General features: G+C 50.5%; 1 protein-coding gene across 1 annotated transcript in view; it reads left to right on the top strand.

The window, feature by feature from the left end:
* Positions 1 to 21,498, top strand: part of LOC114069072 (exocyst complex component 6B-like) — a gene marked incomplete at its 3' end in the record, with an annotated part of 107,072 nt that extends 85,574 nt beyond the window's left edge. The window contains exon 7 of the mRNA XM_027905614.1: positions 21,427 to 21,498. Within this exon, the coding sequence (XP_027761415.1) occupies positions 21,427 to 21,498 (72 nt within the window). The remainder of the gene's footprint in view (positions 1 to 21,426) is intronic.
* Positions 21,499 to 27,610: the final 6,112 nt, after the last annotated feature.

Genomic DNA, 27,610 nt, shown 5'->3' with positions numbered 1-27,610 from the left:
AGGGGCTCTCAGCTCTCCCTGGAGCCTTCTCTTCTCCAGGGGAACCCCCCCAGCTCTCCCAGCCTGGCTCCAGAGCAGAGGGGCTCCAGCCCTGGCAGCATCTCCGGGGCCTCCTCTGGACTCTCTGCAGCAGCTCCACGTCCTTGTGCTGTTGTTGCCAGGGCTGGGGCAGCTCTGCAGGGGGGTCTCCCTGAGGGGGCAGAGGGGCAGAATCCCCCCCCTGTCCTGCTGCCCACGCTGGGGGATCAGCCCAGGGCATGGAGGGGCTGGGCTGGGGCATGTGGAGCTTCTCATCCACCAGCACCCCCAAATCCTTCTCCCCAGGGTGCTGGTCCCTCTGGAGCAGAGCAGGAAGCCCCCAATACCCACTGACCACCCAGGCAGTGCCCTGATAGCCCAATCCGGGGCTCGAAGCTCAGCAACCCCATTCAGAGGCACTTTTGAGCCGTTTTAATTTCTTTATCCTTAATTTACAGGAGCTGGAGGCGGGGGGGGGGGAAAGAAACGCCATCCTCAATTTGGGATTTTGTCCTGGCTCAAACAATACCCCGGGAAGGGTTTGCTCCGCCGCCTTCCCAAGCGGTTCCTTTTGAAAGCCGAGGCTTTTTTCGGGGCCGAGCGCTGTGAATACCTTGGGCTCGGCAGGCATATGCAGAACAAATGTGAATCAAACACGAGAATAATTCCTCCAAGAATTTTATTTATTGATGTGGTAGCGCAATACTACACTGTTTACAATAGAGAGTTAAGTGGGATTTCGGGGTTGCTGGGAAGTTGACAGCTTGCGGTCCCGAGCAAAAAAAAAAATAAAAAAATTCCTGCCTTTTGTGGGATGAAAGAAGAAAAGCCGTGCTCTTGAAATGGTTATTTAGAAATGATTTGGAAGTTTGTTCCCTTTCCAGGCCGGGGAGAGCCTGCCAGGCTTGCGGTCGCCGCAATGGTGAAATTTTGGATGCGAAAAAAAAAATCACAGAAGTCTGTTTGCATTAGAATAACAAGATAAAGAACCTCGTGGGGGGACTCAAATGAGATGCAGTTGGGAACGGAGTTCTCTCCGCTCCCTTTCTCACGGGTAAGACCTTGGGGAGCTCCGAGGCTTTGGAGAAGGGGGAATTGCTGGAGGAACAGAGGCCATTGGGGGGCCCTGGAGCTCGGGCACGGATTTGGGAAGGGGATGGAGGTGCTGGCAGACCTGTGGGAGTGATCAAGATCTGTCCTGTCTCTCGGTCTCTGCTGGGGCTCAGTCTGTGCCAGCCTGGGCAGTTCCCTCGCCCGTCCCCTCCTTGGTCACCCTCGGTGTTTCCGTGCTGGCTGCCACGTTTGGAAGTGCTGGAACCTGCTGGGCAGTGGTTGCTGCCTCCTCCCTGGAATTAGGTGCAGGGAATAACGTGCACTGTAGGGATTCAGGTGGTGCTTCTCACCCAGAACAGGTCCCCGGTGCCTGATGTGTCGCTGTCCCTGCTCTGCCTCAATAAACCCCATGCTGGTCCCAGATCCACGATGTTAATCCCGCTCTCTGCTCTCTGCTCCTGGTGGGATGCGAATGAATCAAAGCCTGGGTTAGCTGGGAGGGTGTTGGCAGGGGGTGACCTGGGATAATGTGGATGTGTTTGGAGGTCTTTTCATGGAGTAAAGGCTGAGGAAAGGGCTCCAGTGGCTCGTGGAGCAGTTTTTGGCAATTAGGGGTTTTAGGGAGGCAACAATTGAAGGAGTTGGTGGCCTCCTCCTTCAAGAGACCAACCTAAAGGTGAATTCCTTGTTGTTTTAGAACATTCCCTGTGCTAACTCCTCAGGGTGCTGTGGTTTGTGTTCATGATCCAGCGGAGGGGCTGGATCCTGTGGAATAGGAACGTGCTCACTCCACAGCAGAGATCCCACCCGAGACAGCACAGAGAGCAGCAACATCCCAGAACCCTGGGCCACTTGTGGCCAAATTTTGGAGTTTATGGTAAGAGAGGTTGTCGAAGTGTTTAGCCTTGGCAGAAAGGTCATGATGTTGAATAACTGCCGTGGTATTTCTTCTTCTGTTCAACCCTCCTTGAGGTTGTTTTTCCTCTGAGGTGCCTCTCAAAAGGCTCAGTTGGGTTTCAGCAACCATTCCTGGAGGTAGTTAAAGGCTTTTGCAGCTTTTCTTTGGAGAAGGGAGGGATATCTGCTGCTCAGTCCTCTGGTGCCCATCAGCCATCACTGGCAGGTGGCCCCAGGCCGTGACCAGCACTGGGGTCACGTCTTAGACTGGTGCCACCGGGCTGGTGTGTGGGGCTGGAGCTTTTGGGATGAAGAGGGACATGTGTCCACCCCTGATGTTGCAGTGTGGCTGGTGGCATCCATTCTGGAAGGTTCCTCCTCACTCTGCTCTTGTCTGTGTTCAGAGTGGGCTGAGCTGGGTTTGTGTCTGGTACCAGCCGGGTTTAGTAGGGACCAGAACTATCTGAGCAAGGAAATTGGTGGCTCCAGCCCTGCCAGGCTCTTCATTTGCTGTTGCTTTGCTTTAGACTGTTTGTTTGAGGCTTGAGACTTGTATAAAATACACTGGAAGGGGGGAAACCCAACATGAACAGAGGAGGGAAGGGCTGGGATTTGGGTCCTTGTGAGTGCCACTGCCCCCTCCTGGGAACGCCCTGCTGCTCGGCAGCTCATTGGGATCACTTGGAATTGCTACCAGATATTGGGATATTTAACCAGATGCCTTTAGGGTGGTGTGTCCTGTCTCCGAACTGGCTTGATCCCAGTGGGAAGCGTGATCTGGGCCAAGAGGCCTTTATGGTGGCGGGTGCAGTGGAGAAGCACTGGCATCTCTACCCCGTCCTGGTTTTCCCAGCTATAGGATTGCCTGGCCCCAGCGTGGTGTCCCCTCACCTGCTCCCTCCAGGCGTGGAGCTGAAGCTTTGCCAGGATTAGGATGCTCCTCTCCTGTCCTGCTCCCTCGTGGTGCCTGCAGAGCGGCGGTGCCGGTGCCGGAGGGCAGCTCACGGATAAACCCGGCACTGCCAGGGGGATCGCAGGGCTCGGTGCCAGCCAGAGCGTGGTCATGATGTCACCCAGCGACGTGGTGCGTGTTTGGAAGCTCCCACTGGTGCCATATCCCATCAGCAGCGTGGCTTGGCTGAGCCAGCAGTGTCCCTGGGGTGCTGGGAGCAGGAGCCCCCCGCCCTGTCCTCGCTGCCGTGGGGTCTCGGAGCGGCACCGACAACCAGGGCATGGGTTTGTTTTAAGTTGTGCAAGAGCACTCTGGTGTCAGATGCCAACTATTTGTTTACTCCTTTTTAAGATCCAGCTTAATGGGTTTGTTTACGAGGCTGCAGATAGACCAGAAGGAACCCATTTGATTATTTGGAGAACATCGTCTCTCCAGCCATCGCTTATACAACGCAATGACCTGAGTGGCTTTTTGCACTCTCGTGGTTTGGTTTTTTCTTTTTTTTTTAATTAAACCCCCCCCTCTCCCCCCAGAACCTTCATCTTCCAATCCCAAAGGATAATTGTATTGTCTCATCATTTGTTGTTGATTCTCTGTGAAGTTTCTTGTGGAGTGTTTTAAGTGTCTCGTTTGGGGCCAAGCCCTGTGTTGTGGTGGAGCACGAAAGGCACCAACACCAGTCCCTGTGTGGTCATTGGGGAGGTGAACAACCTGCAGAGTGGGTCAGAAAAGAGTTCTGGGCAGGTTCAAGGGCAGGAGCAGCTCCAAACAGAGGTTCTTGTGTTTGCTTTTAAATGCTCAAGTCCATATTTGAGGTAAAAATCCCTCTTCCCTGTAATTTTGTGTGCTGTTGGATAACGGGAGTGTGGAAATAACCTGAGCTGTTTGTCCAGGAATGTAAATTGCTTTTTTAATTTAAGAAATAAGGAGACCAGGGGTGTGCTGGTTGAAGTGGTTGCTTCTGATTGTTGCCTGGCTGTGGCTTCAACAGAAGCTGTAAAAATCCTTATAAAAGTTAGGCATGGGATACTCCTTGGAATGCTGGAAGGGTTTTGAGCCCTGATGATCTTCCTTGTCTTAAACTGTCAGTGCAGTGGGATTCACTTGTCATCTACACCTGTCTGAGATCCTTTAAATTCTTAGGCTTAGTTTTGGATGGAAATATAAAAAAAAACCCCATGATGGAATTATCCAACTGGGATAACTCTCATTGTCCAGAGAAGCTGTGGCTACCCCATCCCTGGAAGTGTCCCAGGCCAGGTTGGGCAGGGCTTGGAGCACCCTGAGCTAGTGGAAGGTTGTCAGGGGTGGACCAGAAGAGGCAGCTTTTCTGCGTCTCTCTCCACTCTCTGTAGGCCTCTTCTGGTCCACCCCTGACAGAAGGTGTCCCTGCCCATGGCGGGGTGAGGAAGAGGTCTCTAAGGTCCCTTCCAACCCAAACCATCCCATGATTCCATGACTCTGCGTCCCAGGGTTTGGTGATGGGCTTGGCAGCTGCTTGGTGTCACCTTCACATAGACTTAGTGTCCCACCACTGTGTCCTCTCACATTCCTGCTTCCTGAAAACCCTGCCTGCCCCGAGGAGCTGCCTCCACCTCCAAACCCCGCTGACCCCGAGCTCAGAGGGTTGGGAATCTCGTGTTGTCGATCGGTGTTTTGAAATCTGGAATCGTGGGATGCGAATTGTTGTTGACTTGCCCTCTGCTCATCCCCTTCCTGTGGTTTCACAAACCTCCTCATCCCACTGAACTGACCCTTTCCTTGCCCCTCTCTCTGCTCTCCTTTCAGGCCTCTTGGGAGGAAGCTGCAAAGCCAATATTTGGGGGTTTTTATCGGGCTACTTCCCCAATTGCTGTTTGTTTCTCTTACTTCGTGCCGTTGGTTCACGTTTCCCTGCTGCAGCTGCCTCTGAAAGGCAGAAAGCTCCTTTAAGCCTTTAAATTCCTGGTTGGTGGCGGAGCTGAGCTGCTCTAAACCCTTGTTCCGGGGGAGCTGGCCCGGGGCCCGATGGTAGTGCAGAGCCTGGAGAAGCTGGAATTCCGGACAGAGAATTCCCCTGGTCTTTGGGAAATGAGAAAACCTCTCTTTGGGTTTCCTCAGGTGGTGGGAGAACAGGGGAGGAGCATTCACCACCTGCTGCTTCTGCTCTGAGGTTGTAAAACCTCTGAAAAAACCCCGGAAATTGTTCTTAGAGCTTGGCAAAAGTGTCGTGTGGGACACTGCAGCGGGATTTGGGTGGCGTGGGAAGGTGCCTGTTGGAAAAGCACCTTTGGGGAGATGCTCCCCTCAGGATCCAGCAGGACAGCCTCTCTCCTTTGGGAACTGGATTTAGCTTCACACAAGGCAACACGTGGTGGGAATTGCTGGGATGGGGAGGGAGGGAAGGGAGCAGGAGCGTGGACTCCGCTTGGCTGCTCCCGATTCTTTTTTTGGGAGCTGGTGTCTGTCTCTGTTTTCAATAATGGCTCAGATTGCATAACTGGGAATGTTTTCCTGTTTTGATGTCTATTAAAATTCTAAATTCTAAGGAGCACAGACCTCCTTCCAGTGGGCACTTATGTAATGCCGCAGATTTGTAGGTGAAACAGCCCCAGTCGTTCCGGGTCTTTGGCGTTCCCAGCAGGAATTGCCAAGGACTAACAAGGAGAGGTGGCAGACAGGGGAACGAAGAGTTTGGATTTAGGAAGGGCAAGGTCAAGAGGAGAGGCCAGAACAGAAGAAACCACAGTTAAATCAGAGAGCAGGAAGGCTGCCGGGTGTTTTCAGGGAGCTGCTGCCAAGCCCCAGTGTCTGTATCTGTCTTGGCTCCCACCGAAGGTAAATGGGTTATAAATGAAAACCACGTTTGGCTCGGAAAAGCCCTCCAAGAAAGGTTGTTCCTGCACCTTGTGCCTCGCCCCTGCTGACTTCTGGTCGCTCAGACCTTTTACCTCCTGCTTTCCTGGGAATTTTAACCGCCTTACTCCTCGTTTTCCTGGCCTTTGCACCGCTTCCTCCTCGTGTCTTAGCCCTTTGAAATCCTTATTGCGGGCTCGCGGCGAGAATTGAATTTCTTGGCACCTGAACTCCCACTTAGACTTTTCTTGGAGCAGGCCCAGGCAGCTGTTCATGTTTGCTGCAGCCATCCCTGCTGCAGGTATTCCTTGCTGCAGGAATACCGGGAGTGTTCCCTGAGCGTGTCTGTGGAGGGTCAGCTCAGCCCAGGAGCTCCAGGACCTCCCGAGGGCTTGAAACTTGAGTTGGAGGAGCAAAGCGTGGCTGAAGTCCTGGGATAATTGGACTTGATGATCTTGGAGGTCTTTTCCAGCCTTTATGAGCCTGTGAAGGTGGTGAGACCACAAAGACCATCTCAGAGGATGGGAGGGGGTGACCTGGCTGGGTGCCACAGGAGGAATGTCCTCCTGCTCCTGCTCTCAGTTCCTAACCTGCCTCAAGGAATATCCTCCTGCTCTTTGGTTCCTAACCTGAAATATCCATGGCCTCAAGGAATATCCTGCTCTTTAGTTCCTAACCTGTCATATCCGTGGCCTTGAGAAGGAAAATCCCTCCTGCTCTTTGCTTCTTAACCTTCAATATCTGTGGCCTGAAGGAAAATCCTCTTGCTCTTTGGTTCCCAACTTTCAATATCCATGGCCTCAAGGAAGATCCTCCTGCCCTTTGCTTCCTAACCTGCCCTATCCATGGCCTTGTGCTCTCTCCTGAGGGAGTTCTGTGGCTGGAGCATTTACTGGGAACCTGGTGTGTGGGTGATGACAGCTGCAGGAGATTCCAGTGGAGGGACTTGGGAATTTTAAAACCAGCTTGGCCAAAAAAAAAAAAAAAAAAGTGTGGCCAGAGAAAAGGCCCTCGCGCCCTCCTGCTCAGCATTTATCCTTTTTTAGGGTTCCAAAAGGATAAAAAAAGAAGCTGTTCATTTAATTTCCTCCCTTCGAAGAGCCAAAACCAACAGTGGAAAACCAGACCAGACACATGTCAGGGGAAGAAAAAAAATTAAAAAAAAAAAAAAAATCTAAAAAAAAAAAAAAAAGCCTTTTCAACCCCCCGGCCCCCCCCCCGTAGGAAAGACTTGATTGTTGACATTTTCCTTCGGGTTTCTGCTGGTGACCTCGTTAATCCCAAACGAGAGCCAAATTAGGCAGTTAACCCCGGGACATGTTCCACACATGTGTCCTCCCACGGGGAAGACACAAGTGCTGTTTTTAAGGGCAGGGTTTTTAGTGGCACAGCCGGGGCTGGAGCCGCTCCTCGCTGGTGGGAAGCACGTGGGGTGCGAGACCCTGCATGGTCCTGAGCGCTTCCCCGTGGGTGCTGTGGGGATTCCCGCCCTCAGTGAGCCTGTGTTGAGCCCTCCTGGGGGTCCCTCAGCTGCTCTGGGGGTCCCTCAGCTGCTCTGGGGGTCCTTCTGTGCGTCCTTGGCCGCTTCTGGGCCGGGGAGGTTCTTGCCTTGCTTTGGGCATCACTGCTGGGGAGAAGTGGTGGCAGAGTCATGGAATTATTGAGGTTGGGAAAGGACTGTGGGACCGTGGAGTCCAACCATCCCCCAGCGCTGCCCAGGCCACCACTGACCCGTGTCCCCAAGTGCCACATCCACAGGGATTTTAAATCCCTGCGGGGATGGGGATCCACCACTGCCCTGGCAGGGGCTGCCCAGGGAGGTTTGGAGTGCCCAGCCCTGGAGGAGCTCAGGAAGGCCAGGCTGTGGCACTCAGTGCTCTGGGCTGGGGGACAAGGTGGGGATGGGGCACAGGGGGGATTTGATGATCCCAGAGGTCTTTTCCAACCTCAGTTGGACTCTGAGATCCAAACTGACTTTTCAACATCCTGAGCAACCACCCACCCCTCCCCAGCATTTGTGGCGAAGTCTGGGAATGTCCTTCCAGAAAAATGCTCCTCCTTAAAAGCGCTTCTACCCTTTGCTCCTCTCCTCTTGGTGCTGCCAGGTGATTTTGGGGTTCCAAACTTTCTGGATCAAATAAATGAACACTGCAGTGTGATGCAAGGTTTGGTGACGGGCACAAATCTGTAGTGAAGGGACAGGTGCCCGAACTCATGACGTGCGAGTTGTTTGCCTTTCCCTCTCTGTTTTGGGAGCTTAAAAATGCCAGGGGAAGGGGAAAAAAAGTGGCGTTTGACCATGGAATTGTGAACAGGAATAGCAGGGCAGGTGTAATATTAGCAATGCCTGGTTTTGCAGAAGGATCATGAGACTCTGCTTCAACACAGAACATTTGCTGAGATGCCTTAGAGGAGGGAAACCTTGTAGGAGCCTTCTCCTTTCTCTGAGGTGTAACTGGAGAGTTGGGACGTGGCAGCAACTCCACTTCTGCAATGCCTAAACTCTGTGCTTGGGCTTTAAATGAAATCAGTTATGTCCAGTCTTACAGATTTGAAGGTAAAGAGTTGAGTTTGTGCTTAATTTGGGATTTCACAGTCACCAGGAGGCTCTTAGAAGATCTCTGACATTTCCAGCAGGTTGTGGACGTTGCACTGAGGTGCAGGTTCTCCCTGGTAAGGCTTGATTGTGCCTTAATGGTTTCATTTCAAGCTTTCCAATTTTCTGGTGCCTCGTTAGATGGTCAACAGGGACACCTTCCACTCTCCCAGGCTGCTCCAAGCCCCGTCTAGCCTGGCCTTGGACACTTCCAGGGATGCAGGGACTCCACAAATTATTAAAAAAACCCCCAAACCAACTAAAAATGAATCTCAGGTTAATTCAACCTTGGCAGAACTGACTTTTTCAGAAGTAAATCCCCTCTGGTTTCTGCAAAGAAGTCGCCACTGTCCAAAAATCAACCCAACGTCTGAATCACGGGGGATAAAGTGGGAATAATTCAGCTGAACAAATAATGCTCCTCCATAAAATGGACTGCAATAACATGCAGAGGATTGGAAAAACAGGGCGGTGACCAAGAAAAATACCATCCCATCCATATTAATTTCTCATTTTCAGTTCGAAGAGAAACCATAAGTCACCATTAAACTGCATTTCCAAACTTTCTGCTCTTTCTCCTGCCTCGATCCAGCAAGCCCTGACTGTTCAGGAAAGTGCCTCGTGCTTAAGTCACCTTTAGGGGAAATTAGGCACATGCTTAAAGCTGAGTTTCCTCCTAAACTCAGTGCTGATCCCAGCATCCCAAATTACGGAGGCTTGCTGGAAAACAGCTTAAATTTGGCATTCCACTGAAATTTTGTTGTAGCAAGAGGAAATACTTCCAGTGTGTTCTTAAAAGATGGAAGGATATTGTTTTAGGGAGAGCTTTTTATTGCATTGTCTGCAGGCTGAGAAACTCCAGAGCAGCAAAATCCCGACTAAAACCGTATTGATGGAGCTGGATTTTTATAATTCCTGGTGTCAGTCCCAGTGTAATATATGGAGTGCACACAGTGGGGCTTTAAAAACAAGGTCCCTCGCAGCTTTAAATAATTATTTGAAATAAAAAAAGAGATTAAGCAGCCTTCCTTGCATCTCCCATGCTCAGGCCGTGGCTCCTGCTCCCTGTCCCGGGCAGTGGGAATTGGGGCTACGGACAGTGGAGCTCTGCTCGTGCCCTTTTATTAATTACTCAGTTTATGAATTAAAGGATTCAAATTCCCCCTGTGGGTTTTTCTCATTAAAAAAAAAAAAAAAAACAAAAAAACAAACCACTAACAAAACCCCCAACAAACAACCCAGGAAGCAACTGTGTGACGGGGAGGTGTTTACAGCAACCCTGTGTGAGGCACCGGGGGCTCTAATTGGGGCTGTCAGGAGATGGGAAGCGGATTTGGGAGCGGTGAGAGCCCAGGGGTTCCGGAATTGAAATGTTCCAGGACTGAGGAGAAGCTTTGGAGGGGAAGGGAAAGAGGAGCCAGGGGTTTTTGGAGGCGGGAGGGAGCGTTTAGGGGATGGGATCGATGGATTTTGTCGCGCAGGAACCTCTGGATGATGGCAGCGGGAAGAGTGTACTGCAGCCTGAGATTCCCTCTGGGAATTCCTTCCTGCTGGTGGCTGATGGCCCAAGCCTCTGGGCTGCTGAGATTTGTCTGTAGGGGAAGTTCAAAGCCCTGATTCCTGTCTGGTTTTGGCAGAGGGAAACCGGGAGCAGAGGGTGGGACTGGTGACAGGAGATCCGGGGTCATCCGCGCTCCCGCCTTTCCAAGGGGCTTCCAACATCCCGGGAATGGCCCCATCTGGTCCCCACGAATGTGAGTGTTTTTGGAGCAGTGTCAGGGCTCGGCGTTGCCTCTGCCTTTGTCCCCGGGGTGATGAAGGGAAATATTCCGCAGGGAGAGCAGATGAACCCGGGGCTGCTCCGGGTCCCCCGCGCGCGGGCCGGATCCCAGAGCAGCTGGAGCTCGTGCCGGTGGAGCCTCCTCAGGGCCTGGGAGAAAACATCCCTCCAGATTGCGCCTCTGGGAGCATCTTTATGTATTTATGGTGCCACACACACAGACCAGCAAAGAGCCCTTTCCAGGCACTGCCGAGGGCTGGGCTTGGCCGCGGCTGCCTCGGGAAAACGTCCCGTTGCCTCTACAATCTTTGGTTCTGTGGAAATCTCAGCGCAGGCTGAGATAGAGGGTTCATCCTCCCAACCCCAAATGCCAGGGATTTGCTCTGCCTGGCTGTGTGGGGGTGAGGGAGAGTGGCCTTGCTGGGAGAGAGCACCGAGGTGTTCCGCACATTTTTGGCTCTCCCGTTGTTTCCAGGCTGCTTTGGCTGCCCTTTTTATCGGTCGGGAGGTTTGTGGGTTTTTATTTTGCCTGTGTGGTTTTTTTTTCCCCTCCTTCCCCAGCTGTTGGTTCATTCCAGGCGTTCGTCCAAGCTCAGGTTGACGTTGTTCCCGCCGGGAAGTGTTGCTGAGTTTTTCCCGTCGCTCAGGAATTGGGATTTTGGGGTGATGGACTCACCAAGAGTGAGTCTGTCTCACTCCTTACCCAGACTGTGTCCTCTCCCTCCCTTCCATGTGGCAGCTGCCAAGGAGCAGTGGATGAATTTTCCCCCCCTTCCCTCTGAAATATTGGTTGGATTTGGTGATCTTGGAGGTCTTTCCCAGCCTTAATGATTCTATGGAATCTGAAGCATCCCTGCTTTGCTCCCAGCAGCAAGAGGTACAGCAGGGGAACTCCTTCACCAGGAGCTCTCCCTAAGGTATTTTCCTCATGGAGTGGTGGGATAGAGTAATAGAACATGCTGAGTTGGAAGGGAGCCACAAGAATCATGGAATTGTGATGGTTTGGTGTTGAAGGGACCTTAAAGGCCATCGAGGTTCAAGCCCCTGATATGGGGAGAGGATCCACGTCAAGGATCGTGGAGTCCAACTCCTGGCCCTGTACAGGACACCCCAAAATCCCACCATGTCCAAACACTCCCAGAACTCTGGCTGGTTTGGGGCTGTCACCAGTTCCCTAAGGAGATTGCTCCAGTGCCCACCAAACTTTCCTCCTGGAGACTTCAGGAGAGCTTTGCACAGCCTGGATTTATCTCCAAACCTCCCAGTTAAAGACAGGCCCTCCTAAATAAAAAACCCTGGAGGTGGCTGGGGGGCTAAAGAGGTGGCTCGGGATGCAGCGGGACGCGAGGTGAAGCAGAGGGCCGGCACCTCCCAGGGTTCCACCTCTGATTTTTTCCACCTGAACCTGTCGGTTTGGAACGTGGCTGCAAACAGAGCCCGGGCCAGAGGAAGTCCCTGAGCTCTGGGGGGCTGTGGGTGTGAACTGCAGCTCGTGCTTTCCGCTGGATTCCGCAGGATTCCGGAGCCATGCTCTCACGTGAAGCGGCTTCTGGGAAGGCAGGGATGGGAAAGCTGCCATCCAGCATCTACATCAGACTGCAATAAACTTTTATTCCTCCTCCTATTTCTCACTTCTGAAGTTGGGAACAAAACCAACTTCGTATAAATTACGTTCCTAAAGAGAGAGACTGAACTTCCTCCTTTGCTATTTTTAGAGGGCTCTTTCTTCGTGCATATGGAGAGCAGCTTTATTTTCTCATCCTCAGCAGCTCCTGTTTGATCTCCTGGGTGCTCCTTGTGCATCTTCAAGGAACTTGCATAAATAATTTATCCATTCAAGACTGAAAAGGGAGTTTAAAAAGGTTCAAGGCCGGGTTGGACGGGGCTTGGAGCAGCCTGGGATAGTGGAAGGTGGCCCTGCTCGTGGCAGGGGCTTTGGAATGAGATGGTCTTTAAGGTCCCTCCCAGTCCAGACTGCTCTGTGATTCCATGATTTCTGGAGTGCCTCAGACTCACATGTGAGTGATGCTTCAGCAGCTCAGCTGAGAGCCTGTGTGAAACACTGGTGCTACCTGGTTTTGCTGTTGTCTTTTTAAAGGATGTTAAAAACTAGAAGGCTGATTGTGGCAGGGTGGGAATAATCCCAGTAATATTGGAGCCAGCTGGGATTGTTGGTTTTGGACCTTCAGGGGTGCCTGTCCTGGAGACCAGTTTATGAATTCCTGTTATCGCAGAGTGGTTTGGGTTGGAAGGGACATTAAAGCCCATCTCATTCCACCTCCTGCCATGGGCAGGGACACCTTCCACTAGCCCAGGATGCTCCAAGCCCTGTCCAACCTGTCCTTGGACACTTGCAGGGGTGGAGCAGCCACAGCTTCTCTGGGCAGTGCATTTCCTCAGTGTGTCTCCCCTGGTATCTATCCAGATCTTGCCAGACCTTGTTTTTCCAGCAAATCAAACAAAACTCAGGTGAATTTGGGTGGCATCTTCCCAGCTGTGGTGGGGTGGGCTGAGCTACCTCAGTGCCAAGGGCCAGCTCAGGAGAGCAGTGGAGTCAGCCAGGAGGAGATGCCACGAGGAGGGAACAGACCATGTGTTGGTTTGATTTTTGGGTGAACTCCTGTCCTGCCATTTGGGTGTTTGTGTGTGAGAAGGTGTCAGGATGTCCAGAGGGAAACTGTTCCATGGTGGATGGAGCTCCAGCCCTCATTTATCTGGTATTTGCCCTTCCCTGCCCATCCCAGCCGTGTTCTTGCCGTGGGCTGGGTGACTCCACCTGGGCAGGATGAGTTCGGAGCTGATGGTGCAGAAGGAATCACCTCTCCCTGGGGCCAGGGGGAGGGATCAGCCTCGTTGGCCGTTTGATCTTTCTGTTGACATCCAGAGGAGGTGTGGAAGAGCTTGGATGCCTTCCTGGAGCGTAGCTGCATGTCAAGCCTGCAATACCCCATTAGTGTGTTGGAGGAGGTTTGTGAAACGCTTCCCAAGCCCAGAGACATCATTATCACCTCTCAGGCATCAAAGCTTCCTCAAAGTTCTCCGTTTCACCCAGGCTGAACTCCAGCAGGAGGGATTGGTTTGCTTCCCATGGCAGGGGAGGTCTCCCGATGATTTCCCTGTCAGTGCAGAGGTGGTTTTATGGTTGGAAGCTTTTCTGGGTTATTGCTTTTAAATAATAGTTCTGTCAGCACTTGCAGCATCAACTTCCAGAGTGTGTGTTTTTGGGAAAGAGCCTTTCCTTTGTTAAAGCACCATCAGGACCTGGTTCTTGGGAGCAGTGGTGGAATCAGAGCGTGGAAGCTGCGTCTCTGCTGCCATCCACGAACATCCGTGGGCACGCAGCCCTGTGTGCCAGGAATTCCTGCTGTCTTACAGTCACAGGATGGTTTGGGTTGGAAGGGACCTAAAGCCCATCCAGTCCCACCCCTTGCCGTGGGCAGGGACACCTTCCACTAGCCCAGGTTGCTCCAAGCCCCGTTCAGCCTGGCCTTGGACACTTCCAGGGATCCAGGGGCAGCCCTGGTGTGTTCATCCCTCCAACATGAGCACAGGAATTGATATAAAAGTGCCCAAAACGTGTCTTAGAGCTTTGTTAGCAGAAGCCTTATCCCTGTCTTAATTCCTAAGGGAAAACACTCATCCTGAAGCATCTTGCTTTGGACTTCTCCATTAAAGGGAGGATTCTGTGCTGCTTGGTAACTCAGTGGAGGGGTTCCCCTGGAGAAGAGAAGGCTCCAGGGAGAGCTGAGAGCCCCTGGCAGGGCCTAAATGGGCTCCAGGAGAGCTGGAGAGGGACTGGGGACAAGGCATGGAGGGACAGCACACAGGGAATGGCTTCCCACTGCCAGAGGGCAGGGAGAGATGGGATATTGGGAAGGATATCTCAAGATCTGTGATTCTTGGAGGCAGGAGCTGTGCTTTGCTGAGGAGCCTCTGGTGTGAAGATCCAGGGGTCTCTGAGGGGTTGAAGTGTGTTCTAAAGCGATTCCCTGTGACCTCCCTCACTCCTGTAATTCCCAGTTCTCAGCTTTCCTTTGAGATCCAGCTGTGACTCCGAGAAGGGCAATAAAAAGGGGGACGGTTTGATCTGAAATTGAAACATTTTGCTGAGTCTAATTAAGCCAACTCCTGATTATTATGTAAAACCCTGTCCCAGGCCTTCAAACAACTCCTTAAATCCCAGCCTGGCTTGAGCTCCGTGCCCAATCAGCCCTTGGAAGAGCCCGGGAGCGGCGGGTGTTGAAAGGCCCCGGCTGGAGCTCGGCGGGGGAACCCGGAGCCCACAAGTGTTGAAATCTGCAGGAACACGAGCTGGGCTTTGATCAGGACACAGCCCAAATTTCCCCCAGCCTGGGACTCGACCAAGAGCTCTGAGCAGCAGTGACAGGAAGGTTTTGGAGAGACTTCAGAGGCTCCGGTGTCGCAGCCTGGAGTCTCACTGGAAAACTGGCTTGGTGGGATCGACAGCACCAGCCCTGGGATCCATGGGGGGAAATCCCTTCCCTCTCATCCCAAGGACCTCAGGGCTCTTTGGGTCCTTCATTTCTTCCAAGCTGGGTTGTCTGTTGAAGGCAGGGAAGAGGTTGAGATGCAGCCAAAGGAATGTGGGAAGCATTTCGGGGTGAGCTTTCCGGATGGAAGGTCTTGACGTGCTCCTCTTTTTCTCCAGGAAGGGTCATGTGGAAACAGAGCTGCAGAACTCCAAGGAAAACAAGTGTCATTTTAAGTGACCTGTTTTTTTTGGGTTTTTTTTTGGGTCAAAATCTGGTACAAATTGGTGAGAGCTGAAAAATCAAGCAGCGGAGGATTTTGCAGCTGCACCGATGGTTGGTTTGGTTAATTGGTTGAAGTGGGAATGGAAATAGGATGGTTTGGTCTTGATTATAATTTTTTAGGCTTTGCAATGAAGGTGGTGTGGCTTTTTGAGGAGTGATGACACCCCTCACACCCCCTGAGGAATGTGCAGCAAGTTCCCTGGTGTCAGGGAGTTCCTGGGCACTCGGGTCCTTTGATCAGCTCTTAATTAACCAATTAACTTTATAATGAATATGAACTCGTGCCGTGTTTAAGTGGAGTGTAAAGAGGATTAGCAGCAAGAATGTTGGAAAAATGGGGAGTGACTAAAGAAATGTCAATTTATTCCTGAGACTGGGCCAGGGGAGAGGCTGGGCTTGGACCACTCCAAAGGGAAAGACAATTACTGTGCTGGAGCTGGAGTTGAAGGGAGGAGAAGGAGGAGAACAGTCATTTCCTGGGCATCTTCTAGTTGTCAGTGCAGGAAATCATAGGATCCCTTGGGTGGAAGGGACCTTAAAGGTCATCCAGTGCCACCCCCTGCCATGAGCAGGGACACCTTCCACCAGCCCAGGTTGCTCCAGCCTGGCCTTGGACACTTCCAGGGATCCAGGGGCAGCCACAGCTTCTCTGCCCAACCTGTGCCAGGGCCCTCCCAGCCAACAATTCCTTCCCAATCTCCCATCTATCCCTGCCCTCTGGCAGTGGGAAGCCATTCCCTGTGTGCTGTCCCTCCATGCCTTGTCCCCAGTCCCTCTCCAGCTCTCCTGGAGCCCCTTTAGGCCCTGCCAGGGGCTCTCAGCTCTCCCTGGAGCCTTCTCTTCTCCAGGTTGAAATGGGGACAGTCCTGGATGGCCTTGAGCAGAATTTTCCTTGGGAATTTTCCTTTTCCTGGGCTCAGTGTGGGAAATGTCTTTGCATCCTCAGCTGGGAAATATTTGTGTGCCACAGATGACTCCAGCACCAAGCGCTTCGCTGGAGTAGGTGGTGGGGTGGTTCTTCCCCTGTCAGTGTTTTCATTACTTTGAGAGTGTCCAATCACTCTTAGAATTTGCCTTCACCTTTCTGAGACAGACATTCAGGTGTTCAGACTAAAATGTGAATGTTCAGATGTGAGTATTTCACACGGAGAACATTCCGAGTCGGAAGGCACCCACAAGGATCCCGGAGTCCAGCTCCTGTGGAGTCAGATCTTGTGGTCACTCCGTGCCCAGCAATTCCAGAGAAGCCTTGGTGCCCTCAGGGAATTCTCCACGTGAACCTTGTGTGCAGCTGCAGGGAGGAACATTTAATGAATCCTGGAGCCATTCACTTGACGAGTCACTCAGAGCCAGCCCAACAGCACCTCCCCAGCTGCTGTGTGGGAGCCACATGGGGACACAGCCTGTCCTTACACCCTTGGCTTTGCACCCTTTGAGGTTCCTGGCAGGTATTTTTTCCCATCTGGAGTTTTGGATTTCGGTGTTCTGGGAATTAGGCCCCCAGGGATGTCCAGGAGATGTTTCGGGGTGAATGGAAGGTTTATTTTATTTTAAATTCTTACTAAGGAATATTTCTTGCCCTTGCCAAAACACCAGGATGCAAATAGAAATATCTGTGCTCTGGGGTGAGTTTGGCAACAGATGGAAAACACTAAACCAGGCAGGAGGTTTCCCAGGACTGGTTACGGGTCACCCATCCTGGTTGATTCTCTCCAGAGAAAACCTGTCTCTCAAAATTCCCTGGACAAAGAGGGGTGAAATGGGAGATTTCAACCTCTTGACTTCACTGGGAGGGATTTTCACAGTTGTTTTCTCCAGTGGAAATCAGAATATTTGCTTGTTAGAAGCTTTCACTCCTGCTCTGCTTCATCCATTCCAGGAACCTCCCAGCACCTACTTGGAGATGAAAACCTTATTTTTGGCTGCTGGGTTTGGGAAGCAACAGGCAGTTTTACCTCTTAGCCTGGCTGTTCCTTCATCAATGCCATTTTCTATCCACATGTGTGTAAAGCAATGTGAAATGCCACCCTCATGACCTAAAATCACATTATCACAGAATTGGGTAGGAAGGGACCTCAAATTAAAGACCTGTTGAGGATTATTTGCCTTTCTGAATGTCCAGATGAATATTTGCTTTCTGGCTGGCAGAATTTGGGGTGTAGTGAGGGTGGGACACAAGTGGGGGCCAGAAGTTGCTGAGGAAGGTCAAAACCTCCAAATGGTAGAAGGTGAAGGTCTCTCAAATCAGAGATTTATTCTGCCCCTGATATCAAGTTGGCAACGATGTCACCTGAGAAATTCTGCCTTATTTGGTTGCCAGGCATTGGAGGTGCCCCTTTGAGAGCCTAAAAATGGGGGTAAAATGAAAGTTCTTTTATTTGTTATGGAATTGGCTCCACCTGTGGTGGCTCAGGTGTCCCTGGTTCTGGGTGACAGTGGAATTCCTGTGTCTTCGCTCAAGCCCGAGCAGTGCAGGTTCCCAGGGCAAGGTTTGTGCTTCAGTGGGATCCTTGGAAAGATGAAAGGAGCCCTTGCAGGGAGGTGAAGTGGCTCCTGTGCTCAGTACAAGATTTTAAGGCTGTTCCTGAAGGTTTTATTTATTGGCTGCGAGGTCGGAGCCGCCGCCGTCGGCGCAGCCCCGGGAGCGGGGAAGGGGGATAATTACCAGGAAACTATTACATGGCCTTCAGAAGAACTCCCTGCCTTCCCTCTCTCCCTTTTTTGGCTGCCCCTGCTGCAAACCTGGGAAGGAGAGCTCGTTCCTCACCGTGGCTGGGAGGGAGAAAGTGCAGAGTCAGCATTTTCCTGAGCCTGCTGGAGGGTTGGAGAGCGGGAGCTGCCTGAGCTGGACACGGCTCAGAGCCCCCCCTGGACCTCTGGGCTCTTGGGTTATTTTCCTGTAGCAAACCAGGGTAAATAATGATGTGCTTTGTGGAGCATTCAGTGGTGCTGGGAGTGGTTGTTGCTTCCACAAGACAACTGTGAAGTACCTGCCCCAGAATGAAGTGATGTTGGGCTGCTTGGGCAAGTTTAGGAACAGGGAATATCCTTGGGTTTGTGTGCCCAGTGTCTGTCAGCTTGGGAACTTGGTTTGCACAACTCAGGGAATCACAGAGCGGGTTGGGTTGGAAGGGACCATAAAGGTCATCCTGTTCCACCCCCTGCCATGGGCAGGGACACCTTCCACCAGCCCAGGGTGCTCCAGCCTGGCCTTGGACACTTCCAGGGATCCAGGGGCAGCCACAGCTTCTCTGCCCAACCTGGGCCAGGGCCTGCCCACCCTCAGGGTAAATCTGCTCCTTTTATTGTCACAAAGAAAGGACTAGAAATTCTTCCTCCTGCAGGGGAATGATCTTTGTGTTGTCACATGGGGTGGATTTTAAACCCTTGTGGTCTTGTGTGGCTCGTAAGGAGAATCCCAGAATATCCTGAGGTGGAAGAGACCCTCAAGGACCATCCAGTCCAACCCTCAGCCCTGCACAGACACCCCAACAATCCCCCCCTGTGCCCCAGAGGATCATCCCAACCCTCCTGCAGCTCTGGCAGCCTTGGGGCTGTGCCCACTGCCCTGGGGAGCCTGGGCAGTGCCAACCACCCTCTGGGGGAAGAACCTTGTCCTGAGATCCACCCTGAGCCTGCCCTGGCACAGCTCCAGCCATTCCCTGGGGTACTCAGGGAAATGCTGCTCAGGATCCTTTGGAGACTCCTGTGGTTTCGTAGGTCTGGGCAGGAAGGAGTTAAATAAATCTTCATGTGAAATCAGTTCCAGTGATTTTAGGGTGTCCTAAAGGGATGAATTTTCTCGTGGCCAAGATCCGTAGCAGAGAGAGCAGAGGGAGCTATTTTTACCTCTGGCAAATTAGAGAACACCTCTGCTGGGAGTGTCATCTCCTAAATAAAATGTTTAATTAATCTTTTGACCTCTCCTCCCCAGCTGCTGCCTTTCACAGGAGGTAAAGTAGAACAGCTCAGGCAAAAAAATTCCAATCGAGCCTTGTCCTGAATCCTGCTGAACATCCTCATGGCAGGTGTTAATTTTATTCTGTTTTATTCCACTTCATGCAACACCACACTTGCCTTTGAGCATTAGGCTTTTATACAGAGATTGTCCTGATAGTTTTGAAGTTATTCATGGTTTTCTCATACAGAGATGTGACAATTTGAATCTTTACCGGAATTATGGGGTTGGAAACAGGATTTACAAGGCTTGAGGAACTTGATATATTTGGTTTATCAGATGAGGGGATTGTGAGCTCTGTGTTTCTGGATGTTTGTTGAAGGACACCACTCGTAGCTGCTGTTTACAATGAGCACCCAAAGGTTTGGTGAGACACAAAAGGGAAGAAGGTCAAAGCTGGGTAAAGGTGGAGTAAAGATCTCCTGGAATGATCCATCGGGATTCGTGGTGGGCATTGCATCACCCCTTGGAAAACCTCTGGCTTGTTTTTTTCCTCAGAGCTCCAAGTTCCACCTCGGCCACAACCACTGACCTTGAAGTGGGTTTGAATTGGGGGGTCGGCTCCTCGTCTGGATTTTGGGCGGGTTATTTGGGATGTCGGGGCTGTGTGAGTGCCGTGCCCCCTGAGAACCCGCTGCCTATAGGAATAATAAATTCAGACCCCGTGTTTTCCTTCTTGTGGCGAAGCCCAAATTTCAAAAAGAAAAGGGGAGTTTAAAGAGAAAGAGAAATTGAGCCAAAACTTTTGGTGTTCTGATCCTGACTCTGATAACGCTCCCTGTGTGTGGCCTTGGGTGAGTTATTAATCCACATGTGCCTGACTCTGCCAACTTTCCCAATTTATCCAGCGTGGATAAATTCCCTCGGCCAATGGGCTGACCTGTTTTTAATGCCAATGCGAAATAATTACCGTAAAAGTGGGATAATCAAGAGCTTTTTATGGTGTTTTGTTTACGACAAAGGACGGTTGTGCTCCGGGTGGGTGCCCACTTTCCAGCCCTCCTCCGCTGGAGCTCCTGGGAGATGTTTTTGACTCTCCAAAAGCGGGTTTTTCTTGACTCGTGGCCACGGCTGTGGCGCTGGGCCCCGCCAAGTTCAGTGCTCTGCTGGACGGGACGGAACGTGTTTATGGGTTCTGACGGAACTCGGAAGTTCTTGGAGCGCTGAAGCTGCCGCGTTACGGGAAAGGGAATCAGGGGGTGACTCACCGGGGAGGGCTGACCCTGGGGGAGAGGGCAGAGCGTGGAACACTCACTGGGAAAGGATTTCTTTGGTTGTCTGGGGTGTGTATTTATTTTTGTGGGATTAGCTGGTGCCAGCTGGGGCCATCAGGGATGGGATGGGGGCTTGGTGCCTCTGGGAATTTTAATGTACCAATATCTATCTATCTATCTATCTGTCTATCAGTCAATCTATCTCTATATATTATATATGTATATCTAGATATTTCTCTATATAAGTAGATAAATATATCTATATATCCATATATATCTATATATCCACATATCTATATATCCATATATATCTGTATTTCTATATATCTAGATAAATATTTAGATATAAACACTATATGATATGAATAATATACAAATAAACATACTTGTATATAATATATAAACACATAAATAATATAAAAATTGTAGATATACACATAGATAAACACTATATAAATATATAAATAATATATAAATTTTAGGTATTTATATATACTATATCAACAAGATATGAATACTGTATAAATTATATATATATATATATACACACACACATATGCTTTCCCCCCCTCCAAACTCAACCATTTCCAGGGTAAAGAGTGTGATCTGTTTGTCATCACTCCAGATCAAGGTGTTCGGGCAAGTTAAAGGACAACACTTCTTATGTAATTTTATTTTATTTCCGTTTTTTAATTTTTTCCATTTTTTCATGTATGTATTTTATTTTAATTTTAATTTTTATTTTATTTTCATTTATTTATTGAATTTAATTTTAATTTAATTTTTACTTTGATTTAATTTTTACTTTGATTTAATTTTAATTTAATTTTTTATTATTTTATTTTATTTTATTTTATTTTAGAAGAAAAAGTTTAAATGTTCACACAGAATCTGAAGGGTCAGCAGAGCAAAACTCAGCCAGGGCACAGCTGGTGGGGGCTCTGCTGCCTGGATTTGCTCGAGGCAGAGAAGCAGCTCAAGGTGCAGCAACGGTGGTTTTGTCATCTCCAGCCTTTGGAAATCTGGTGTTTTGTAGAAACATGAAGTCCTGGCCTTGGACCCTCCCAGGGATCCAGGGGCAGCCACAGCTTCTCTGCCCAACCTGGGCCAGGGCCTCCCTCATGACCAAACCATTCCTCCCAAGTGTAGCAGCCGTGGATTGAATTTCCCCGTTGTTGTTGTTGTTGTTGTTGTCCTCAGTTGTGCAAACACCCAAATTCCGTGTCATTGTCAGGTTTCTGCCCTGTTTGCTTCCAATCTTCCGGAATTTTCCTGCCTGTCTGCTCTTTGTCTCCTCTTCGTTGCGATTTCCTCCTTTATTAATGTTTATTCCCTTCCTTTCCTAAAGGATTGCAGGTACAATCAGTGGAAAATAATTGCCAAGATATTCTTCAGCCTTCTGCTCTCTCCAAACGTTCAGGTACTCTGCACTTGATGTGTCATCTCACTAATTCCCTCTCCTTGAGAATAACATGGACCTCATTTCTAGTCCACTGTTGAAATACTTTGAAATACTGATTTTTGTGGCACTAAACTGCAAAGCTGAGTCCCCTGGCTGAACACTTAACAGCTCACGCTAACCTTTGCTGAGGTGGAAATCAGATTTCCAGTGGGAAAACTCCCAAGTTTTCCATTCTGATCATCTGCTGGGATGTGATTCCTGGCCTTGAACCCTTCCAAAAATCCCCCTTTAGACAAACAGTCCATTTTGGACTGTTCTAACGTGTTATGGATAAACCCAATCAGCCACTGATCTCTCCTTGTATCCTCTTGCTTCCCATATCAGCTCTCTACACTTCCCAACTCCCAATTTTTTCTTAGCCAGCTGGAGCTTCCCTCTTTATTCCCTTTTGTCATGTCCCCTTTTTTCTTTTTTCCTCCTTTTTTTTTTTTTTTTTTACAGCCTCCTTAACCTCCCTCTGAGCCAGGTTGCCTTTTAACCGGCGTGGCCGCCCCTCTCAGTTGTGGGATTGTGGCTTTTGGAGCATCTACTTAAAATGTTCTTCAACAATTTTCAATTAGTCTTCATATTTTTCTGATTACGTTCCTTTTTCCCCACTGATTTGCCTCGTAATTATTTTCAGCTTGATGAAACCAGCCCTCTCTAAAAATGTGTGCATATATACGTGTGTGTACGTGTGTGTGTGAGTGGGGACTGTTGGTGGTGCTGTTTTATTCCCAATTTCCATCTATTTTTGAGTTCCTGTAGATTTCTGATCAAGTTATGGTGACTTGTGTTCTAATTAGCCGAAAAGTGGGATAAAAATGTGGCTGCTGCTTCTAAAACTTCGTTTTTCCAAATGGGCACTGGCACAGGAGAGGCTGATTCAGGGGTTTGTTGGCATTTAGGGGATGGTGTTTCTGTAATTAAAGGGGCGTCGTCTCCAGCCCTTTGATGTCTGGACAACCTTGGCTCCTCCTGAACTTGGTGTGGTTTGCTTTGTCGTTGAGTTATGGAAGGGTTTGGGTTGGAAGGGGCCTTAAAGATCATTCCAACCCCGTGCCATGGGCAGGGACACCTTCCACTAGCCCAGGTTGCTCCAAGCCACACCCAGTCTGGCCTTGGACACTTCCAGGGATCCAGGGGCAGCCACAGCTTCTCTGGGCAAGTTGTGGATGCCCCGTCCCTGGAGGTATCCCAGAGGTTACTGCTTTGTTGTCTCAGGAGGGATTAAAAAGGGTAAATGCTGCCTTCAGTCTGGTTTGGAAGTTTTGTGGTCCATGTTGGAGCAGTGTCCGTGGGTTTCCAGGTGAGACAGGAGATGGCAGAGTTGCCTCCTGTGTGCTCTGCAAAGCTGGTGGAGGAGGCACTGCCTGTGGTGGGAAATTCCATAGAATTCCACAATCATTAAGGTTGGAAATGCCCTCCAAGTTCATCCAGCCCTCTTTGTGCCCCATCCCCACCCTGTCCCCCAGCCCAGAGCACTGAGTGCCACGGCCAGTCCTTCCTTGGGCACCTCCAGGGCTGGGCACTCCAAACCTCCCTGGGCAGCCCCTGCCAGGGCCTGACCACCCTTTCCAGGGAGAAATTCCTGCTGATGTCCCACCTGCCCCTCCCCTGGCACAGCTGGAGGCCATTCCCTCTCCTCCTGTCCCTGTTCCCTGGGAGCAGAGCCCGACCCCCCCCGGCTTCCCCCTCCTGTCAGGGATTGCAGAGCCAGAAGGTCCCCCCTGAGCCTCCTTTTCTCCAGGCTGAGCCCAGGATGATCCAAGCCCAGTCAGGGTCGCTTAGAGATCCTTCCTGTAAGCTCACAGCGACACTGATCCCAACTGGGATAACATTTGTGGTGGAATGAGCAGGGAAGGGCTGTGATGGGGGAGCTGGGGCAGGGAAACCACACGGGAGAACCAACACTCAACAGCCACCCACGGGAGAAGGGCCTGACCCCACCACCCCAACCCCAGCGAGGTGTCCCGCAGGGGGGGGCCAACATCCCAGCCTGGAACTGTGCTCTCTGCTCTTTTCTGGAGCAAACCCAGGGATGCGTTTGGATGCTCTGAGGGGGAGGGCTCATCCCAGATTACCCCCCAGCTGACCCTGCGGAGCTGGCTGGAAGTGATCAGCCCCACGGATGTTCAGCGAGCAGCAGTCGGGCTCCATCTGCGGCTGCTTAACCAGCCCTTCACACAGTGTGTGGGGAGGGCTCATCTGGTTCCAGTTTCACCAGGAACAGGAGTAAATGTTGAGAACATAACTCCCCTACATCCCCGGTTTCACTTGTTGTGGATGCTTGAGATGCTTTGCAGCCCACATCTTTGGGGTTTCGAGGAGGGTTTTTTGGCCTGGGAGCCCCGCGACCCGTTGGAGATTTAGTTTCTTCTTCTTTAAAAAAGTGCCCTGGAGGTTGCATTGTAGGGACTTTTCCTTATGCAAAACATAAAAGTGCCGGGTTCTTCTTTTTTTTTTTTTTTTAAATTATAACCATATTTTTCATTAAAATCAGTTGGGGTCCCAATAAACAATCGGCTCCCAAAATTTTCCAAACGTTTTGCTGCTGCAGCGCCGTTTCTATTTTTAATTATTTTTATTTTTTTCTTTTAAAAAAATTGGTTTTTCCTTAAAAAAAAAAAACAACCCACAACCAAAAAAACACCAACTTGGCTTAGAATTTAAAGAAGCCATCTAGTAAATCAGAAAAAATGCACATACATATATATATATATAGCTCTTTATTACAATTTAATTAAAACCTACTGTACATCAGAGTGTAGGAATCCTTCTGTCGCCGTGTCCGACGAGCTCTGCCGTTCCCTTATCGTGGGAACTTCTTCTTTCTCTTCCCATCTCTTCTCCAAGACTCTTCCAGCCCCTGTTTGTACATTTGTTTTCTATAAGTTGAGAACTGGGGATCCTATAGAAAAAGATGTTAAAGCCTCTTCAAAGGCACAAACCCGCCTGGTTTTTCAGGCACTGACGCGCACACGCACGGTTCCCACCCCGTATCGCTCTTTGATATCGTCATTTTTAGAGCCTGTTCCCAGTTTTATTGATTTCTTGTTACCTGGTGCCATATTTATTTGCTGTCATAAAAAAAGAAAGCCCCACCACAACTGAGAACAAACCCAACACCGCCCCACCGGGTTTTGCGTCCAAAGTTGTCGTGTTTGCCTCGTACAAACCGGGCCAAGGTGTCCCCGTAAAACGTTTAGGGTCGAAACCTTTTTTTTTTTATTGCACCTGGTGGTTTTGAAAAGTGTTCTTAAGATATTCCTGCAGCGCTCCTGTGAAATGCTGAGTAATCCAATGAAAACCTTCCTTTCTGGAAGGATCCAGCTGGTGGGGCAAGTGGTGGGGAGGGAGAACTTCTGCCTGATGAAAAGGAAAGTTGAGGGATGGGAAGAAATGTGGGGCAGGTGGGGTGGAAGGTGAGATGTCTGCCAGAGGGCAGGGATAGATGGGATATTGGGAAGGAATTGCTGGCTGGGAGGGTGGGGAGGCCCTGGCACAGGTTGGGCAGAGAAGCCCCTGGATCCCTGGAAGTGTCCAAGGCCAGGTTGGAGCAACCTGGGTGAGTGGAAGGTGTCCCTGTCCATGTCACTGGAATGAGATGGGCTTTCAGGCCCCTCCCAACCCAAACCATTCCATGATTCCATTTAGACATTTACTAGGAGGATTTGCTTGATGGGCACCTGTCACCGACAGCAGCTTGGCTTGTTTTGTAATTTTTAGCTGGATTTGTTGATTTTTCCAATCTCTGCGCACCACAGACCTTCCCAGTAGAGCCATTGGCCGACCCCAGTCCCCCTTCTGGGTCGTCCTTCTGTCCCTCACGTGTTCCACATGGTTCAAATCACCCTCTGCAGCCCAGCAAGTGGTTTCTGTGCCCTCTGGGTCTTGGCTCAGCCACGTGGAGTGTGCCCAAGCCCGAGGAATTCGTGGAGCTGGTGCCCAGCACTGGAGTTTCATTGACATCTTCACCGTGGAAAAACCGCTCCCCTTGCTTCCCAAGGCACGGAAAGAGGAGAAAGTGAATTTTGCTGCTCCATTTCCGTGTCGCTCAAGGCTTGTTGTGCTTCTGGTGAGCGATCCAAGCCGGATGAATCCCCGGGATGAGTTTACTTTCCATCTGTTCCGGGGGCATTTGTGTGGTGGGACTTGTTTGAAGGCGATGGGAAACGTCTGTTTCTCGTGGGCCTCTTGGACGTTCGGGACGTGCAGTTAAAGATGGGAAGTTTCTGCTTGATCCTGAACGTGTTTTCACTTTTCCTCAGTGGCAAAGTGGGATTTTTGGGCTGAGTCCTCAGCTGGATGCGAAGTATTTCGTAATAGAGCACAAACTTGTGTTTAGGTCTCTTTCCTTAGAAACTGTGGCTTTAATCTGCTTATTAAATGTCTGGAATTGTCAACAAATATTTATTAGGAATCAGCGAGGGCCCAGCACAGTCACTGTTGGTTTTCTGCTGAGGATCAAACGCCCTTTGTGACAGGACAGGATAGGACTGGGTGCCCCATCCCTGCAAACTTCCAGGGTCAGGTTGGACAGGGCTCTGATCTGGTTGAAGATCATTGCAGGGGGGTTGGACCAGATGACCTTTGAAGGTCCCTTCCCACCCAAACCAGGCTGTGATTCTGTGATTCTGAGAAGGTTTTGGGTTGGCACAAATACACTGTGCTGAGCTTCCCGCTCCTCTTGACTCCCTGCTGCTGCAGGAATTTCTGTGCTGCTCCTGGAGCCTCCTGATTTCCTGAACTGGGCAGGGGGTGCCAAAGTGCCACCTGTCCCCGCTGCTCTGGACAGGCTGAGCTGCCCTGGGGCTGGAAGTGGGCGGAAGGAATTCTGCCCTCCCGTGTTGCAAAGACAATTAATTGTGTTTTTTTTTGTGGGTGATCCCACGGCTCAGCCTTATCTTCCTCCGGCTTTGTGAATCCTGGGCGCTGGGAGCTCTCACAGGACCTCCCACAAGGAGCCCGCAGTGCCAGAGCCACTGAAATGCCGTTCTTGGTGGGCCCCCTTCAGAAGATGAATGGTTTTCTGAAGTTCCCCTGAGCAACAGCTCGGTGACTTCTTAGGCTCTGAAGTGCCTTAACTTCGTTCCCTCTCCTTCCATTGTTTTCCCCTCCAAAGCCTTTCCAGTGGGCAAAGCTGACAAAGCTCGGGAAGAGCAAAGATCCGGTTTGCTCATGGGGCTTGAGGTGACTTTTTTATGGCGAGATTGGGATCTCTCTCAGCACTTGTTGCTGATTTCTTCACCGTGTTTCACAGGGCAGATGGAACAGCTCGCTCAGGACATCGTGATGCTCCCTGTCCCTTGCACATTTTTCCCCATGACTTCTGTGAGGGAAAGAGCATATCCATCAAGAAAACCAGGATTTGTCATTGTTCCACGAGAAAGGGCAGTTGCATTGTTAAAGCCCAATGGGAACCCTTTGGTACTAAGAGCCCCTGGGGATAAATGCAAATTTATATTGATCTTTTTTTTTTTTTTAAGGACAGACATTGCCCAGAAGTCCCTTTTAAATCAGATGATGGAAAGGTTGTTTTATCTTTGGTAACTCTTTCCAGAGGACCTACAAAGCCGAGTCCATGAGCTGCAGCTTTTCTATATCTGGGGTTGGCCACTTGTTTGTCGTGGCTTCGTGGTGGGCCCAGGGAGTCGACCTTAAGGCGTGGGCACGAGGAGCCTTCAGCTGGTCATTTTGGATGGCAGTTGCCACCTTTTCTGGAGGGGAGAAGGGATGAAAAAGGGTTTTATGGTGCTATTGAGAAGGTTTATTGGTCCCAGATATGGTGGCTCTGGGATTGTGGGAAAACAGGCTTCCTTTATGGCAGGAGTAAATTGTGGGGGATTGCTTCACTGGTCATCCCATGGAGGGCTGGCTTGGGGCATGGGAATGGTTTTAGTCATGGATCAGATAAAATGCCCCCCCTCTGTGATCCTTCTCCTGCCTCGAGATCTGTTCTCAATACAGACCACAGGAGTTGTTTACCAAAGCCTGTCAGGGCTTGTGCTCAGCGGAGTGAAGTGCCCTGTGGAGTCCCAACATCCCACCAAACTGCATCCCTGTTTGCCCACAGTTAATGCCAGTCCTC

Source organism: Empidonax traillii, unplaced genomic scaffold (assembly GCF_003031625.1).
Source record: "Empidonax traillii isolate 1590-97213 ecotype Southwest subspecies unplaced genomic scaffold, ASM303162v1 scaffold1178:size161317, whole genome shotgun sequence".
In the NCBI taxonomy this organism is placed as follows: Eukaryota; Metazoa; Chordata; class Aves; order Passeriformes; family Tyrannidae; genus Empidonax; species Empidonax traillii.
Note: the sequence above shows the minus strand (reverse complement) of the source record. Positions and strands in the feature narration are given on the sequence as shown.